This window comes from Hyla sarda, chromosome 5 (genome assembly GCF_029499605.1).
Source record: "Hyla sarda isolate aHylSar1 chromosome 5, aHylSar1.hap1, whole genome shotgun sequence".
Lineage (NCBI taxonomy): Eukaryota > Metazoa > Chordata > Amphibia > Anura > Hylidae > Hyla > Hyla sarda.
Genome location: NC_079193.1, coordinates 204,031,521 through 204,051,403, shown reverse-complemented (window position 1 = coordinate 204,051,403; position 19,883 = coordinate 204,031,521). Strand labels below are relative to the sequence as shown.

Genomic DNA, 19,883 nt, shown 5'->3' with positions numbered 1-19,883 from the left:
AGTTTTCTACAAGCTCTCAGTCCTTCCCTTGCTTACTAAGAGAACTGGTGTTGGAGAATCTGATAGTAAATGAGTTGCAGCACAGTATGCTAGCACTTTAATTTGGGGAACTATTAATTGTTTACTATCTAGGATAGTCCTTTCGTATGAGCTGGTGCATTTCCATATCTATAAATGTCATTTTGTGTCCTCTCCATTTATACAGTAACATGATCAGCTCTTTGATTTATTTTTCTCCATCTGATAGCCACTACATATTATTTGTAGTTCTTGACTGTCGAAGCTTAGATCAGGAGCTAGTGACTGGGAAATGAAAGGCAGAGTTACAATTTAGCATCTACTCTACCAATCATATGCCTTGATTTTGACTGTGAAATAAAGGTATGCAATGTGTATAGGCTTTTTATAACAGCAGAAGGAATTTAAGAAAGACCTAACAGAAACTAAAAATGCAGCAGAAAATCATTATAGGGTGAAATACACCATCACTTGACTTGCTCTGCTGGTTCTATAATCCTAAGAAATAAAGCTACATTGATCTGTCCCATTAGGGTTGTGCCCTAAGCGTAGGTAAAAACGTAAATAAATACTGTAGAAAAAAAGAAATGGTGCCTATTATGTCATTGTTGGTAAATAACACGTATAATGGTATTCAAGGGCATGATAAAAAAAACAATGTCATGGCAATGAAATCAACATTCACCATCCATCTAATTATCTAATGTTCTGTGATGGAACAAAGGCTTCCTTTATAATCAATTCTTTCATTCTCAACATATTCAACCCAGGTGATATTCAATTAAAGTGACTATCCTCTATGTAGTGTACTGTATATTTACAATGTAAATCTACACATGAAAAAAACTATTCACGCAGTATCCCACCCTTGTGTCTCAATACAGAAATGAGACTTCACCAGCCAATTACAGAATGCAGCAGATTGTAGTTATTGGTAATGTAGTCGGTAAAGGGATTGTGTAAGATTAGAAAATAAAAACATCTAGAAGGAGATCATTCTTTTCAAACGTATGGCTTTTATATGACAATTTTTTTAAACTTACATTTGCTTACGTGCGACCTATTTATCAAATAGTCGCACGACCTTGATAAATAAATCGCATGTAAGCAAAATCCGGGAAACCTGCTTACAAAAGAATTTTTTAAAGCAGAAAAGTTTTCCCTTATATTAATAGCTGAAGTTTTTTTTATCAACCCTGTGTGAATATGTGTGTGTCTGTGTGTAGGGTTGCCACCCAGACGCTCTTTTATTTTGTTGCCCTGAGTGGAGGGCAGAGTGGGTGCATGTCAGGAATAACTATTGGGTTACCTGTGGCATGTGGCTGCGTCATCAGTGTCAAGGGCAGCAGCTGCGACATTTTAATCTTCTGTATCAACATAATTTGTTGCACTGTGATTCAGTCTGGCAGTGGCAGCAGAAGGAGGTGAGGGCTGTGTGCTTCCTGCTCTTGCATATGTGCAACTCCATACGTACATAGCCAAGGCTATGCTGTGAGTTATAGTTATCCAGCAGATGGAGGCCACATTTTAAAATACTGCCATGCCATTTGGATGTCTGAGCATGCCTGGATTTGTAGTTAGGCCAGATCTATTGTGAAAAAGTTCCACTTGCTCTAGCATTACCACAACTCCCAGCATGCCCACACAGCTAAATGGCATGCTTGTAATTACTGTTGTGTGCCTGAAAATGGTTATTGTAGAAAAAAATATTAAAACATTCCAAAAATAATAAATAATAGTAAAGTAGTAGTGCAAAATCAGACGTGAAGAAACTTGTCTATGTAGAAAGAATATTTTATAGTTAAAAACCTGATTGCAATCTCTAGTACTGACTGACATAAACATATGATGATCTTCACTGCCTTGTAATGCACTGTTATTTCAATTTTCTGTGTTTTACATACAAAGTGTAAACATTTTTAGAGGCAAATGATATCCACCAGATTAACATGTCAGTAGGGTACAGTATAAGGACCCAATCATACTAAGTATTTTGCAAGCAGAACACCACTGCGGAAAATACGGTGCAGCACCCCCTATTGTTTTTAATGGGATTCTGCTGCACCTTTCACACTATGGAATTACAGCGGTGGATATTCTGCAGTGGAAATTATGGATCCCAGACTAATTCTGTTAGCGGAATCCTGTCAAAAAATGCATTGCTGTCTATGGACATGGCACATTTTTGAGTGGTCCTAAATGAAATCTTTCCCCAAAATTTCTGGAGCGGGGTGGAGATTCTGAAATGTGAATGAACCCTAAGAACTATGGCCAATGCATACTGTGCACACACTCCATTTACATAGCCACTATTACAATTAGCAGATGTGGCTGCTGCATATCAAGAAGAAAGATACTTTTCTCAGATTAGCTTTGAAACTTTTCTCCCCAAACCCTGGCATCTACATTTTGTGCCCAGTAAAGACTGGTGTACTGTACAGCCTGCGCCACTGTGTCGGGAAAGAACACACGCTTACAGGACAGGCAGGGCTGACTGTGTATTTTATAGCCGTTTTGCTAAGCAGAGGATGCATCTGCTAGTGCTTATTTTTGTGCCTGACGCCGTAATAGTACTCCCTTTATTTTTCAACACAGTAACAGTACTTCCCTTTGCACCTGCACACAGTAACAGTGCCCAAACACAGTGAAATGACCCTCTTAGTCACCACCACAAAGTGCCCCCTTACAGCCTCATTTACTGCCCTTACAGAGTTATAGTGTTCCCACACATCTATAGTGCCCCTTAGTTGTCAACACATACTGTAGATAAGTACTCCAAGCTGAATCTCAGGCTATAGGCCTATTCTGGTCCATGTCAAGTCTTATAGGTTGCAGACAATGAGGGTGCAAGGTGGGCAGAGAGCCAATGGCTTTCAGCTTCCCCATTGTATTCAACTGTATCTGTAAGTCATGTGGATATTTGATACGGACACAAACAACCAAAATATTTTAAAGTGTTGCTTTGTGAAACAATTCTTCCAATGATAAATTGATCAGAGCTTGTCCTCCAGGGATCAGCTGCACTGTAATTTATATGGGAACTTGGCAGCAAGGTTTACACTTTTTACTGTAGTGAAAGTAAAAACTACAACGTTCCTATTGAGACCAATGAGCTATTGTGGAATTCTGAATGTCCTGGGTCATCTGCCACATAAATGTGGATTCCAAATGGGGAACACCCCTCTATAATTTCAGAACTAAGTAACGTGAAAATGTGAGTTTTAAATATGAGAATTTTGATAAATTCCTTTAATATCACTTACCTAGCAGTATAATTATGCAGAGGAGAATGGCGATCAAGGCTCCTGTGCTCAAACCTGTGGGATGGATTAGAGCTTCAGCAGTACAGGACTGCATGTTACCCTTGTGGTCACAGGCACAGACACGGATAGTCAGAGTGCCAGTACTACTCTGTATTGGATAACCATAATCTGAAATAATCACTGGCAGTAAGTATGTATTCATCTCATGGCGGCTGTATCCGTTTCTCCGTGTGTAAATACTAGCTGTGTTATCTAAAAACCAAAGCGACAATATGAGAAAATTAAGAATTTTATAGGCGCACAAAAAAAATAAAAAAACAGACACGCAAACACACACATATATATTTAGTTACCTCTGTTGTCTTTGACTGTAAAGTTTGTACTATGTGCTGCTGGATTAGCTAGTGCATACGAAAACTGGAGTCCACTGTAAGAATCGTCCTTATCAATTGCACTAACAGTGTGTATTCTCTGTAAGGAAAGGGATTGACATAGGTGAATATAATAACAAAAACAGGATGATCTCTCGGAAAATTTTACTACAAAGTAATTGCACTATTCGATCACCATGTGCAGATTTTTGGAAACAAAGGCTGCTAGCTGAATGTTTAGTTACATCTCAACCAATGATAAGGAATATTAACAAATATTGCAAGGATATGATGTGCACAAACATTTCCCATTCTGCAGCCAAGACCTTTGAGGTATGAGGGTTTTTTTAAACTCTTTTTTATGCTACATTCTACATCCACACCACATTTTTGTTTCTGTTTTACATATTTTTATGTAAGTTTTTTAGGAGAAAAAATACACATTAACAAATGCCATCCATTTCCCATTTATTTACTGTATATTATGAAAAAATGGACCGTAACATAGTCATTATTTTTGGCGTACACATTAGCCTATCTTTGGAGCTGGCTACACTCATTAGATAGCTGTCAGACAAACTCATGTTCACCTTACAGCTCCCAACCTGTCTATACACATACTGTCAGGTGTGCATGAGTTTCAATGGAGGTTAAAGGGGTATTCCAGTCCAAAACTTTTTTTTATATATCAACTGGCTCCGGAAAGTTAAACAGATTTGTAAATTACTTATATTAAAAAATATTAATCCTTCCAATAGTTATTAGCTTCTGAAGTTGAGTTGTTGTTTTCTGTCTAACTGCTTTCTGATGACTCACGTCCCGGGAGCTGTGCAGTTCCTATGGGGATATTCTCCCATCATGCACAGCTCCCGGGACGTGACACCATCATTGAGCAGTAAGACAGAAAACTTCAGAAGCTAATAACTATTGGAAGGATTTTTTAATAGAAGTGATTTACAAATCTGTTTAACCTTCCAGAGCCAGTTGACATATAAAAAAAAGTTTTTGCCTGGAATACCCCTTTAAGTTGTTGTGCACAGCTATGGTGGAGGCATGCTTGACTGCTCAGTCAGGAGTCCTCCACTTCATCTTCTTTTCAGACTATACCATCTTTTATACTGTTGGACACAATATAAAATAATCTGATTTAAAAGGTCAGTACAAAAGTTAAAGAAACTATCAGAAACTTAGGCCCAGATTTATCAAACTGTGTGAGAGAAAAAATAGAGAGATTTTCCCATAGCAATCAATCACAGCTCCACTTTCACTTTACCAGCGCTCATTACCTGAGCTGTGATTGGTTGCTGTGGAAACATCTCTCAACTTTTTCTCTCACACAGTTTGATAAATCTGGACCTATATGTGAAAGTTTCTTAAAGAGAATGTCTCTATTAGGCCCCTTTCACGCTATAAAATTCATCTATTTTAAAGATCTGTTTGATGTTCCGTAATGAAAACCCAGAAAATCGTCTGTTAAACGGCAGTTACAAAATCCCATACGGCTGTTAGAAAATCCCATTATAGTCTATGGGATTTGTACATTATCCGTTTTAACCCGTTATAGCCCGTTATTAATAACGGACGTTATTTTGTGACGGAAGATAGTAATAATGTCCATTATTAATAACAGGCAATAACCTGATAATGTACAAATCCCATAAACAATAATGGGATTTTCTAAGGCCGTATGGGATTTTTTAAGAGCCGTTTAACGGACGATTTTCTGGGTTTTCATAACAGAACGTCAAATGGATCTTTAAAACGGATGAATTTTATAGTGTGAAAGGGGCCTTAGAGCGCCAATAGTTACTATAGTTGCATCAAGAGCCTCCAAAGTGGCAAACCAGGTAGGAGGGTGGGAAGGGGGTAGAGTTTAAAGCGGGACTCCGATGGAAACAAGGGGAAAACAAATGTTTTCAAATCAACTGGTGCCAGAAACTTAAAGGGTACCTCTCATCAAATAAACTTTTGATATATTTTAGATTAATGAATGTTGAATAACTCTCCAATAGCATGTTAATGAAAAATATGCTTCTTTCTATTGTATTTTTCCCGATCAGTCCTGTCAGCAAGCATTTCTGACTCGTGCTGGAGTCCTAAACACTCAGAGCTGCCAGCCTGCTTTGTTCACAGCCAAACAGGCTGTGAACAAAGCAGGCTGGCAGCTCTGAGTGTTCTCCTTTGTGAACAAAGCAGACTGGCAGCTCGTGGTGTTTAGGACTCCAGCATGAGTCTGAAATGCTTGCTGCCAGGACTGGTAGGGAGACCCCTATTGGTCACTTCTTCAAAGTGGAAAATTAAATAGAAAGAAGCAGATTTTTTAATAACATGCAACTGTGAAGTTATTCTGCATACACTAATCTATAATATATCAAAAGTTTTTTTGATGAGAGGTACCCTTTAAACATATTTGTAAATTACTGCTATTAAAAAAATCTTAATCCTTCCAGTACTAATCAGCTGCTTTATACTACAGAGCAAATTGTGCAGTTCTTTCCAGTCTGACCACAGTGCTCTCTGCTGACACCTCTGTCCATGTCATGAACTGTCCATATTAGAAGCAAATCCCCATAGAAAACCTCTCCTGCTCTGGACAGTTCCTGACACGGACAAAGGTGTCAGCAGAGAACACTGTGGTCAGTGGTCAGACTGGAAAGAACTTAACAAATTTCTCTGAAGTATATCTGTAGTATACAGCAACTGATAAGTACTGGAAGGGTTAAGATTTTTAAATAGAAGCTTTTTTTTTTTTTTTTACAAATCTGTTTAACTTTCTGGCACCAGTTGATTTGAAAACATTTGTTTTCCACCAGAGTTCCCCTTTAAGTACTTTCTGGTTCTATGAACTCACATGGTGTATAACATGATCTCTTTCACCCACTCAGCCCTTCTGTAAAAGACCATTTGGGAGATTTATGAAAACCTGTGCAGAGAAAAAGTTTTCAGAGGCCTTTTCATAAGTGATATTTTTGGTTGCTATGGGCAACTACTCCACGTTTCCTCTGCACAGGTTTTGAAAAATCTCCCCCATAGCTACTCAGAAACCGGGAACACATTAAAGGGGTACTCAGGTGAAAACCTTTTTTCTTTTAAATCAACTGGTGGCAGAAAGATAAACATATTTGTAAATTACTTCTATTAAAAAATCTTAATCCTTCCAGTACTTATTAGCTGCTGAATGCTGCAGAGGAAATTCCTTTCTTTTTGGAACACTGATGACATCACGAGCACAGTGCTCTCTGCTGACATCTCTGTCCATTTTAGCAACCATGCATAGCAGATGTATGCTAAGGGCAGCATGGTGGCTCAGTGGTTAGCACTGCTGCCTTGCAGTGCTGGGACGTGGGTTCTAATCCCACTAAGGACAACAATAAATAAAGCGTTATTATAATAACGTCAGCAGAGAGAACTGTGCTTGTGATGTCATCAGAGAGCATTCCAAAAAGAAAAGAATTTCCTCTGTAGTATTCAGCAGCTAATAAGTACAGGAAGGATTAAGATTTTTTAATAGAATTAATTTACAAATATGTTTAACTTTCTGCCACCAGTTGACTTAAAAGAAAAAAGGTTTTCGCCGGAGTACCCCTTTAAACCAATGCAGCACAAAAATCACACTACCACAACACCCAAGAAGACAAGCATAGCACACAAAACAGGCACACACATTGGACAAAGCAAAACATTAAACATGCACACAGCTGTACAAAGACTGTTATCACTTACAGCCACTGACATATACTGGGTCACATTGTAAAATCTATCTATATCTAGACAGTCTGTGTAGGCTATGTATGGTCTATGTATGGAAAAGTGAGTGACCGGTGACAAAGGCAGAGGTTGGATTTCCCATAGACTAAATGTCCCAGTCCTAAGGAACTAGTGGGCTGAGGAGACTTAGGGTGACATTGTTGGACTACTGGGCTCTTGAAACATAGGCCAGTTACAGTTGCAAGGGGTATTCCAGATAGCAAACATTCTTTTTTTTGTCATATACTTTCATGTGATCTGTAGCACTGGGTAGAAAGTGATGGAAAACAGCCCATCCTCAATTTGCTTCACCTACATTTCAGTCCCTCTCTCCTTGTCTCCTCCTGCGATCATTCTCCTGGCTAGTGGCCTGACTTGCCCCAGCACGTCATAGCGGCAAGCTAGGTCTCTTGTATAATGTTTTGCCACATTGGTTTCCAGACAGTGCCAGGAGGACTATGTAAGTACATTCCACGCCATGTGTGATCGCTTTGCGGTCTAAGTTTGTACTCGTGTTAGGTGATGCACTTGCTCATGACTTAGGGTAGTTGGAAGCAGATTTCATGAAAGGTAATAGCCTAGCAGCCACAAGGCCCTATGAAGCACTGGCCAAATCTATGCAAAGTAGCTGGTGCAATCATGTGAGAAACGTCATGGGAGGGAACACTACAGACTCACTTTAACTCCTTAAGGACATAGTGTTTTTCCATTTTTGCACTTTCATTTTTTCCTCCATACATTTTAAAAATCATAACCCTTTAAATTTTGCACCTAAAAATCCATATGGTGGCTTATTTTTTTTTGCGCCACCAATTCTACTTTGTAATGACATCAGTCATTTTACCCAAAAAATCTATGTCGGAACGGAAAAAAAAATCATTGTGCGACAAAATTGAAGAAAAAAACTAAATATTGTGACTTTTGGGGGCTTCTGTTTCTACGCAGTACATTTTTCGGTAACAATGACACATTCTCTTTATTCTGTAGGTCCATACAATTAAAATGATACCCTACTTATATAGGTTTGATTTTGTCGCACTTCTGGAAAAAATCATAACTACATGCAGGAAAATGTATATGTTTATAATTGGACTCTTCTGACCCCTATAACTTTTTTATTTTTCCACGTACGGGGCGGTAAGGGGCTCATTTTTTGCGCCGTGATCTGAAGTTTTTATCGGTACCATTTTTGTTTTGATCAGACTTTTTGATTGCTTTTTATTCATTTTTTTAATGGTATAAAAAGTGACCAAAAATACGCTATTTGAAACTTTGGAATTTTTTTGCACTTACGCCATTGACCATGTGGTTTAATTAACAATATATTTTTATAGTTCGGACATTTACACACGCGACGATACCACATATGTTTATTTTTATTTACACAGTTTTTTTTTTTATGGGAAAAGGGGGGTGATTCAAACTTTTATTAGGGAAGGGGTTAAATGACATTTATTAACTTTTTTTTTTGTTAAACTTTTTTTTGCAATGTTATAGCCCCCATAGGGGACTATAACATGCAGTACACTGATTCAATACACTGATCACTGCCATTGCATTCAATGGCAGGGATCAGTGTCATTGGCGGTTGATTGCTCAAGCCTGGATTTCAGGCTTAGAGCAATCAATCGACAATCGGAGGACGCGCAGGAGACAGGTGAGGGGACCTCCTGCTGCATCCCAGCTGATCGGGACACTGCGATTTTATCGCGATGGTCCCGATCAGCCCGACTGAGCAGCCTGGATGCTTTTACTTTCAATTTTTGACACGGCGATCAACTTTGATTGCTTCATCTAAAGAGTTAATGCCGGACATCAGCCCGATTGGCGATGTCCGGCATTAGCGTGGGTCCCGGTTGCTTATAGCAACCGGGACCTACCGGGTATGATGCACGCTCACCTCGTGAGTGTGCATTATATATGGGAACGCGCATATGGAGGTTCATAAATGTCCATATGCGCTAAGGGGTTAAACTGCATGGTCAATGGCGTATATGTAAAAAAATACCAAAGTCCAAAATTGCATATTTTTGGTCACTTTGTATACCCTAACAAAATGTATAATAAGCGATCATAGAGTCCCATCAAAACAAAAAATTAGCCCTCACACATCCTCATATAAGGAAAAATAAAAAAGTTATAGGGGTCAGAAGAGGACAATTTTAAACCTACAAATTTTTGCGCAAAAAGTTATAATTTTTTAACAGAGGCAAAACAAAATCAAACCTATATAAGTAGGGTATCATTTTAATTGTATTGACCAACAAAATATAGATAAGGTGTCATTTTTACCGAAAAGTGTACTACATAGAAACAGAAGCCGCCCAAAATTACAAAATGATGTTTTTCTGTTGTTTTTTTTTTCCACTTTTGTCTGATAAAAATATATATTTTTTGTTTTGCGGCAGATTTTGTGGTGAAATGATTAATGGCATTAATAAGTAAAATTGGTAGAACAAAAAAAAAAAAAGCCCTCAAATAGTTCTGTAGGTGGAAAACTAAAGTGCAAAAATGAAAAAACCTTAAGGGGTTAATAACAGTGAGTTGTAATACCAAACAAATATTACTGTTTCTGGATAAGCAGATCTTATTTTTTGCAATCTCATATAATATTACAGAAACTCTGTATATGACATTTGAATTACACCCTACTTGGATGAAATGTGGAAAATCAGATTTTACAGGTGCACAGTTTGAGAGTTTTGGCATACATTCCACCTGTCTGTCATATACAAGAGGATGCTATACACTGTGTACCATAACAGTAGTGGGAAATGATTTTTATCTGGCTTCTTTTTGCCAGTAAGGATAACACATGGCAAGTTTATGGGCACAACAGGGTTGATGACCAGTCCCACTTCCACAACGCCATCAATACAGGAACATTGCTCCATCTTTACTATTTTACATGCAAATGAGCTGAAAGGAGAGCTATTATACACACCTGTTCTGCCTTTGCATTTTCACAAACAAAGATCTCGTACAGCATGGCAAACTCTGGGGCATTGTCATTCACATCCAAAACCTTAATAAACACAGGAACACGGCTACTTTCCTTAGGATTACCTGTAAGAAGAAAATAAGAGGACTGGGTACAGTGGCTGTTGGGAGGCTAAATTGTGCGAAGATCAGAAGGCAGCTGTTAAATGCTTACATTTTGGAAACTGCTTTTTGCCTGTGTCTGTGCGTCTTTGGATCTGACAATCACAAGCCTAATTAGAAGAACACAAGCTGCGTATCGCCAATTTCCAGCCACCTTCTCAAGCAGAAAATTGTAGCCACTTAGTAAATGTAGCATGACACTTTTCTTATAAAAACAGATGGAAAAAAAGACATGTACCCGAAAACTGGCAAATACAGCCCTATTAAAAATAATCATTAAACATACAGTTCCTCATTTTGCACAAGTTTTTCAACAGTAGAATTTGCCATAGATACTTTAAATGCATAATAAAAGGACACAATTCTAGCTTTGCTGACTAATTCTACTTTAAAAGAGTTGTATGAGATTAGAAGAAAGGGTCTAACACCACTCTAGTTCATAGGTTGTTTCAGGGACTGCAGCTCTGCTTCATTTAAAGGGGTTATCCAGGAATCGAAAAAATAGACCTAATTTCCTTCAAAGACCATTCCTTCCAGGTTGGGTTTGGTTTTACAACTTGGCTCCATTCACTTCAATGGAACTGAGCTGCAGAACCACACCCAACCTGGAGACAGACGGGAGCAATCTTTAAAAGAAATTGGAGGGGTATTTATCAAAGGATTTATGTGTTTTTTTTCACGTAACTTTGGTGCAATACTTTGGCACGATGTCTTTTTGCGCCAAAGTTTGGCGCATCTTCTCCACTGTCATTTTTACAACTTTCTCAAATCACACGGTCCTGTGTGTGATTTTAACTTTAGTCAGTAATTCATCATTTGCGCCAATCGATCTTTGGCGCAATTTTGGCGCAAATCCCTGCCAAGTAATTTTGCATATGGAAAACCCACTTAGCAATGTCAGAAAGTGTAAAGGTGTAAAAATACATTAAACATGTTTTTTTGTGAAAGCAGCGACGCCTCCAGGGCTGCTCAATACTATCCTGCGACATAGTTGTCTCTGAGGAACCTTCCCCCTCCGTTCAGCCAGCATTGGACATGGCCACACAGGTTCAGGAAAGGTAAGCACTAAAGCAGTGGACTCCAACCTGCGGACCTCCAGATGTTGCAAAACTACAACTCTCAGCATGCCCGGACAGCCAACGGCTGTCCGGGCATGCTGGGAATTGTAGTTTTGCAACATCTGGAGGTCCGCAGGTTGAAGACCACTGCACTAAAGTAAAAAAAAAAAAAAAAAAACTACCCAAGTTGAAAATAAAATCCATTTCACACTGTGGCTATAAACCCCACAAAAGAAAATAACTCACGTCGCTTGCTGATATACTGCAGGAGGGACTCCGAAATGGCTGCTCTACAGGGTAAAATACGCGTCTTCTGTGGTGCTAAGTTCTGTGTAAAAGGCGCTGTGAACGGCTGATTTCAACATTTGAGCCAAAATTACTAACAACTTACACCAAATGATAAATTTGGTGCATGTCCACAAAAACCAAAGTGAAAAAAAAAGGGTAAAAAGAAACTGTCAACAGGCAAAATTGATAAATACCCCCCATTATCCCTGTTTTTCGATTCCTGGATAACCCCTTTAATAAATAGACCTGAGCTGCAATATCATCCATCGCCCATACTTGGAAGTGGTGCTGTTGCTTGGAAAAAATAGACCTTTTCCTCTTATATCTCAACAACCCTTTTAAAGAACTAAGGGGGAATTTATCATTGATTTTACCCTGGTTTTGTGGAGTAAATATGATGCAGTTTGTCTCAGATGCTGTTTAGAGACTATTCATTGCAACTTTTGCTTTAAAAGACTTTTAAAAAAAGAACATACCAAGTCATGTTTCAGTTGATATCATGCAGTGGTCGGGAATTTATGGTGTGCATAATTTGGCACAAATCCACACCAGTCCTGACTTGGCTTACAAACGCACTGTGGACAGCATTATTACAAAGTGGCACATTTGTCGCATGGGTTAAAAAGTTGCAGAGAAATAAATTGGTGAAGGTACATAGTTTCCAACACATGAATTAATGGAGTAAAGAGACGTGCACCTACTCCACTTTTGATAATTACCCCCCTTGGTGTCCAAGATAAGGACAAAGGGCCAGAAACATCTTATAGTGACAATGGGGATTCTCCGTTTTCTCTGCAATACTTTGTATTATTTTAATTTTTGTGAAGGCTAAATACTCAGATCGCTGACCTGTTTAAGACTATACATTCATTGCCATCCAGATATGCCCTGATCATGATTTTTTAGGACTGACTGCACAGCTGGAAGAAGTATTTGGCAGAGCCATGTTTCACATTAGTTATGCCCAAATGAGGCTGAAAATGTTAGCAAGTTAGCATAGACTATAACATTTCTGTTAGATAGTTACTGACATATTGAGACAGTTTTATTGGTTTAGATAAATAATGGCTTGCCAGAATTGGCGAAAGCAATTTCTAATTTATCACTTAATTTTCAATTCATTTTGTCACCTTCCAAGTGCCCTAATTTTATTTATTCCGTCGACAAGCCATAAGCTTGTTTTTCGCGGGACAAGTTGTACTTTTTAATGCCACCATTTTGGGGATCATATATCATACTGGCAAATTTTATTAACTCTTTTTTTTGCTGGTCAAATGGAAAAAATGCTATTTTGCACTTTAAACGGGTATTCCAGGCAAAAACATTTTATCCATCACGCCCCCCTCCCATAGACATTAATGGAGGGGGCTTGGCGTGACGTCACCTCATCAGTTCCAAACCCGGAGGTTTCAGAAACTGGAGAAGTAGCTCCCGCATAGAATGCAGGTTCTGCAGGGAGATCACGGGGGGTCCCAGCGGCGGGCCCCCCACGATCAGACATCTTATCCCCTATGCTTTGGATAGGGGATAAAATGTTTTTGCCTGGAATACCCCTTTAAATTTGTGCAGTCTACCATAAGGTAAGAATAACACATATAGCTTTATTCTGTGGATCAGTACAATTACAGCAATACCAAATTATATAATATTAGTTGTTCTTTTTACCACATTGCCATAATAGAAGCATAAAAAAGTTGTTCTTTTCTGTCTAGCAACAGTGCTCTCTGCTGACATCTCTGCTTGTCTAGTGAACTGCACAGAGTAGAAGAGGTTTGCTATGGGGATTTGGTTCTACTCTGGACAGTTCCCGAGACACGTGTCATCAGAGAGCACTTAGACAGAAAAGAACAACTCAACTTCAGTAGCTTATAAGTACTGAAATGATTAAGATTTTTTTAACCTGTTAAGGAACCAGGGCGTACCTGTACGTCCTGAGTCCGCTCCCGTTCTATGACGCGGGGCCACGTCATAGCGGGTCAGGCCTGGCCTCTAACAACGTCCGGGACCTGTGGCTAATAGCAGGCGGCATTGATCGCGTTGCCGTGCGCTATTAACCTTTAGACGCGGCGTTCAAAGTTGAACGCCGTGTCTAAAGTGAAACTAAATCACTGCCGGGAGCTGTTTGGGATCGCCACGGCGAAATCGCGCCATCCCGAACAGCTGTAGGACACGAGGAGGGTCTCCTACCTTGCCTCCTGGTGTCTGATCGCCGAATGACTGCTCAGTGCCCTAGATCCAGGCATGAGCAGTCAAGCGGAAGAATCATCGATCACTGGTTTCTTATGAGAAACCACTGATCAATGTAAAAGATGTGAAAAAAAAGTGCGAATAAAGATAATTTAACCCCTCCCCTAATAAAAGTTTGAATCACCCCCCTTTTCCCATTTAAAAAAAAAACTGTGTAAATAAAAATAAACATATGTGGTATCGCCGGATGCGGAAATGTCCGAATTATAAAAATATATCATTAACTAAACTGCACGATCAATGGCGTGCGCGCAAAAAAAATGGCAAAAGTCCAAAATTGTGCATTTTTGGTCACTTTTTATAACATGAAAAAATTAATAAAAAGAGATCAATAAATCCTATCAATGCAAAAATTGTATAAATCCCATACGCATAAAAATAAAAAAGTTATAGGGGTCAGAAGATGACATTTTTAAACGTATACATTTTCCTGCATGTAGTTATGATTTTTTCCAGAAGTACGACAAAATCAAACCTATAAAAGTAGGGTATCATTTTAATTGTATGGACCTACAGAATAAAGAGAATGTGTAATTGTTCCGAAAAATGTACTGTGTAGAAATGGAAGCCCCCAAAATTTACAAAATGGTGTATTTGTTTCATTTTTTTCTCACAATGAATTTTTTTTCTGTTTCGTCGTAGATTTTTGGGTAAAATGACTGACGTCATTACAAAGTAGAATTAGTGGCGCAAAAATAAGCCATGGATTTTTTGGTGCAAAATCGAAAGAGTTATGATTTTTAAGGGTAAGGAGGAAAAAACGAAAATGCAAAAACGGAAAAACCCCGGGTCCTTAAAGGGGTACTCCGGTGAAAACCTTTTTTCTTTTAAATCAACTGGTGGCAGAAAGTTAAACATATTTGTAAATTACTTCTATTAAAAAATCTTAATCCTTCCAGTACTTATTAGCTGCTGAATGCTACAGAGGAAATTCCTTTCTTTTTGGAACACTGATGACATCACAAGCACAGTGCTCTCTGCTGACATCTCTGTCCATTTTAGCAACCATACATAGCAGATGCATAGCAGATGTATGCTAAGGGCAGCATGGTAGCTCAGTAGTGAGCACTGCTGCCTTGCAGCGCTGGGGACTTGGGTTCAAATCCCACTAAGGACACAACAATAAATAAAGCATTATTATTATTATAATAACGTCAGCAGAGAGAACTGTGCTCGTGATGTCATCAGAGAGCATACTAAAAAGAAAAGAATTTTCTTTGTAGTATTCAGCAGCTAATAAGTACAGGAAGGATTAAGATTTTTTAATAGAAGTAATTTACAAATATGTTTAACTTTCTGCCACCAGTTGATTTAAAAGAAAACAGGTTTTCACCGGAGTACCCCTTTAATAACTGCTTTCAGCCTGTTGATACATTTCTTTCATGTAAACAATTTTTTTCCCTTTGCTTTGGTAGTGGCTTTTTCTGCTCCATGTCTGAGCTGGAGTAAATTTAGTAGGTTTTTTCATGTAATGCGACTTTTTTGCGACTTTCCACTGCACGTCAAAAATCACTTTTTGCTTTGGTAAGCAAGATTTTTATTTTTTGCTTAGGACACTGCATCAAAAAGTCGCAGAAAAAAAGAGAGTAGTCGCAAGTGCTACTAAATGCTTTGATAAATGTCTCCCATTTTCTTTTTGAATTTCCTCTCTGTCTGACCACAGTGCTCTCTCCTGACACCTCTGTCCTTTTTATGTACTGTCCAGAGTAGGAGTAAATCCCCATAGAAAACCTCTCCTGCTCTGGACAGTTCCTGACTTGGACAGAGGTGTCAGCAGAGAGCACTGTGGTCAGTCAGAAAGGAAATTCAAAAAGCTGATAAGTACTGGAAAGATTAAGATTTTTTAATATAAGTAATTTACAAATCTGTTTAACTTTCTGGCACCAGTTGATATAAAAAAAATGTTTTCCAGTGGAGTACCCCTTTAAACTTAATAATTCCAGTTTATACAGGAAATGCAATAAATAAGCATACCCTTACCTGATACATTTAGATAAATACATTTTTTTTTACAAACTACCTGCCTCAGTATTAGTGTGATATATTCCTCACCCCCTGAATTTTATATTCTTTTACTCATTTATCTAGTATAAACCTTCCCATTGGCCACTACTGCCTTCTGAAATGCTCTCAGAGGGTACATTAAATTGCATTACTGAACTGTGTACTAGTATCTTTCATAGATCACAGTGAGTGACTTGCAGCAGATTTTCAGTGACTGCGAGATGAAAAAACATCTTGACATTGACCATTTCTTGTAGCACAGATTTTAGCCACAAGTTATAAAAATATCCATTGCAATGTAAAGCAATTACACGGGATGCATTTATTTCAACACAAAGCTGTGTAGTATTTGCTCTCTAAAAGGCAAAGCTTTGTACTAAGGAGATTTAAGCCACTGAGATAACTTTGCTCTTATAATAAGACTACAAGAGGTTTCTTTATATAAAACTATTTTCATGATCTTTCACGCGCTTTACTATTTCTGTGTGTTAGTCTCTCTTCACATTGGATTTTTGCTCAGAAATCTTGTGGTACATACATCTACTATAACCATAGACACATGTTCAATTGATGGAAGCCTTTTTTTTGAACTGCACGGAAAAGAGAATCTTTACTGTACTGTATAGCTTTTGTTTTTTTAACATGGAAGCCTATGGGTGGCTGTTGCCTCTGCATGTCTATGACCCGTAGCCTTTATCAGTGCCCCACATTAGAGGTAAATGTTGGGAAGGTATATGTTGACCGAAGGATCAAACACAGTATGAACAGAGCCTTCTAAAAAAAACAAATCTATCTATCTATATGTAGTAGAGCAACGAATGCGAATATCGCCATGATTCAATTGCGCAAATAACTTCATTAAACTCCATTTAGCGTGGTCCAGGCTCTAGGGCATCTAAAATGGCAGATCCACATGTGAAGACACGGGCCAAGGAATACTGGGAAGGCGGGAACAAGGGTCGGCGGGATGACCCTGAATCATATGCAGCCTATCAGCAGCTAGCCACCTCTGGGATGTCACTGCTCTGTACAATCGGCAGCCATCTTGTGGCCAGTCACATCAGCATTCTATTACAGAGTGAGAGGGACAGACAGTAGTGTGTGTTGCACAGAAAAGCATTTTTGCAGCAGCGATTAAACTCCCAGTCACATCAGCGTTCTATTGCACTCTCTGCAATAGAATGCTGATGTGACAGAGAGCTGTGTGTTGCATAGAAAAGCTTTTTTACAGCAGCGAATCACCTCAAGTCCAAATCCAGCCTAGAAGCACTGATAGGGAAGGGAGTGAGATTGAGAGAGAAAGTGCAATTTTGGGTGTAGTGCACAGCGACTGTGTGCTGCAGCACTGGTGTGTACAACAACTGAAAAGCTAATAGTAGCCAGCCAGTTAGGGTGAGCCGAGCACTAAAAGCATATTGTCCTCTATTAAATGTAACCTGTCCATACATCTAAGTGGTGTACCATTTTGTTCCTGTTAAAGTCTTAAGGGCCTAAATACTGTGAAAGGGCAGGCAAAAGTAAGCACCTGCTGGTGTTGTAGACAAATACCGTTTTAAGCGTACTGGAGTGCATTGTCCTCCCCTCATAAGTGCATACCACATACGTACATCTAAGTGTGTACCATTTTGTTCCTGTTAAAGTCTTAAGGGCATAGATACTGTAAAAAGCCAGGCAAAAGTACACACCTACTGGTGTTGTAGACAAATACTGTTTTAAGCGTACTGGAGCGCATTTTCCTCCTCTCATAAGTGTATACCACATATGTACAAGGCTCCACCACCTCAGCCGAAGGGAGCTGTGTATTATACCCATCTTCTGTCACTTTAGCTGCTCCGGCTCCTTCTACTTCGAGTCAGTCATTCTGCCAGCAATCCATCGGCGAAGCCATATACAAGAGACAACAGTATGTGCAGCAGCACAGAAGCTGAATGTGCTCCTGTCCAAATTGCTGGTGCTGCAGTCCCTCCATTTTACAGGGGTAGACTCTGCACCTTTCAGAGAACTGATGGTTTGTGCCGAGCCGAGGTGGAGAGACCCAAGCCGTCATTTCTTTGTGAAGAAGGCAGTACAAGCCCTGCACAATTTGTGGAACATAAGGTCATGCCGATTCCGCCTCCCCGCTCTCAGGCCGTTGGTCCTGTGAGAGTGTGCGACTCCGCCTCCTTATCCTCCACATCGAAGCCCCATTTTTAGTCAGTCGCCAGGATTACGGGATGAACGACATCATTCCACTGCTTCTTCAACTACAGCACGTGTTGGAAACAATGGCTGGTCAGGGCACTGGAGACATGCACCTACAATTCACAGCCACATGTGCCCTGTGAAGACTGTACTGGAGGAGGAGGATGAGTGAGAGGGGCACAGTGGAGCACAGTTTAGGTTCTGTGAGATGGGCAGTTTTTCTAGTCATCTGACAGAAGAGGAGGAGCAGGAGCAGCTAAAGGAGCTAGAGGGCTTTGAGGAAGGAAAGACAGAGGACCCAGACACACCGTGGTAGTATGCAGTGGAGATGGAGGCAGGGAGTCCCTCCGAGTCACGTGCACAAATGGCACAATGCATGCTCACTTGCTTGCGTAGTGACCGCCGAATTGTCACCATTCGGCAGCGGATGACTTCTGGCTCTTTACCTTATTGGACCCTCGCTACCGGCACAAAATGGGGGCCATTTTTACACCCACTGAGAGGGAGGACAAACTGACCTACTACAGAGACATCCTACGTAGTCAGTTGGCCGATGTCTATCTGCGCCATCGTCCATCCTCTTGCAGGTCTGACTCGGGGGGCCCTCTACGCTCACCTTCCACTGCCATGGTTACTGGGGAGGGGTGGGGTGGCAGGAGCAGTACCAGCTCCATCAGCAGCAGCCTGAGTCTACAGTCGCTGATGAGTAGATTTCTTCACCCGCATAAATGGCAGGCCAACACAGGACCCAATCCCTATTTCCATTTAAAAACCCTGAAAAATGGCAGTGTTTGTAGGTGGAAATATGGAGAGCTTCCTATAAGGGGGTTGCCCTTTTTAGGGCGAGTTACACTTGCCAAGAAGGGAATTAATAATGCTATAGTAGGGCCTTACAGGGGAAGTTTTTATCCTCACCGGTTACAATGGACCAAACGTTCCCTTCCACCTTTTAGAGGTCTTTGCATCACATCAATACTTAGTGGTGTAGGTGGCACATGGTGTTTTTTGCACACCTTTCCTTTTGTTTGATTTAAAAAAAAAATGTGGGTCTATATATTTTATCCTAAGCATTTTATTAAAAGTTAAGTTTTATGTAATTCATATCCTCAGTACTTACTTGTGCACACTAACACTTTTACATAAGAGACCGTTTTCTTCTGCCTACCTGCCTCAGCTACTATTCTGATCCTGCCACCCGCCTCATACCACATACCATCCTTTTTTCACCCACCTTCATCATCGGGTAATGGTATTGCCACCCACCGCACCACTCTATCACCGGATCACTTTCAGGACTCCTGATGCTGTTGTTGCCACCTCCAGGCTGTCTCATTATGCCACCATATGTTCTCCTCATGCTGATGCCAGCTCCAGGCTGACTCATTCTGCCACTATATGTTCTCCTCATGCTGATGCCATCTCCAGGCTGTGTCATTCAGCCACTATATGTTCTCCTCATGCTGCTGCCAACTCCAGGCTGTGTCATTCAGCCACTATATGGTCTCCTCATACTGCCACGCTGGGTAATTCAGCCACTATATGGTCTCCTCATTCTACCGCCACCTCCACACTGTGTCATTCAGCCACTATATGGTCTCCTCATG

At 39.9% G+C, this 19,883-nt stretch overlaps 1 protein-coding gene across 6 annotated transcripts in view; it reads right to left on the bottom strand.

The window, feature by feature from the left end:
• The window catches only part of LOC130273722 (cadherin-6-like), a 445,459-nt gene that overhangs the window by 26,199 nt on the left and 399,377 nt on the right, over nt 1–19,883 (bottom strand). For all 6 annotated transcript variants that reach the window (XM_056520967.1, XM_056520970.1, XM_056520971.1 and 3 more), the window contains 3 exons: nt 10,344–10,465; nt 3,635–3,752; nt 3,282–3,533 (listed from right to left, as the gene is read on the bottom strand). In XM_056520967.1, coding sequence (XP_056376942.1) covers nt 3,282–3,533; nt 3,635–3,752; nt 10,344–10,465 — 492 coding nt within the window. The remainder of the gene's footprint in view (nt 1–3,281; nt 3,534–3,634; nt 3,753–10,343; nt 10,466–19,883) is intronic.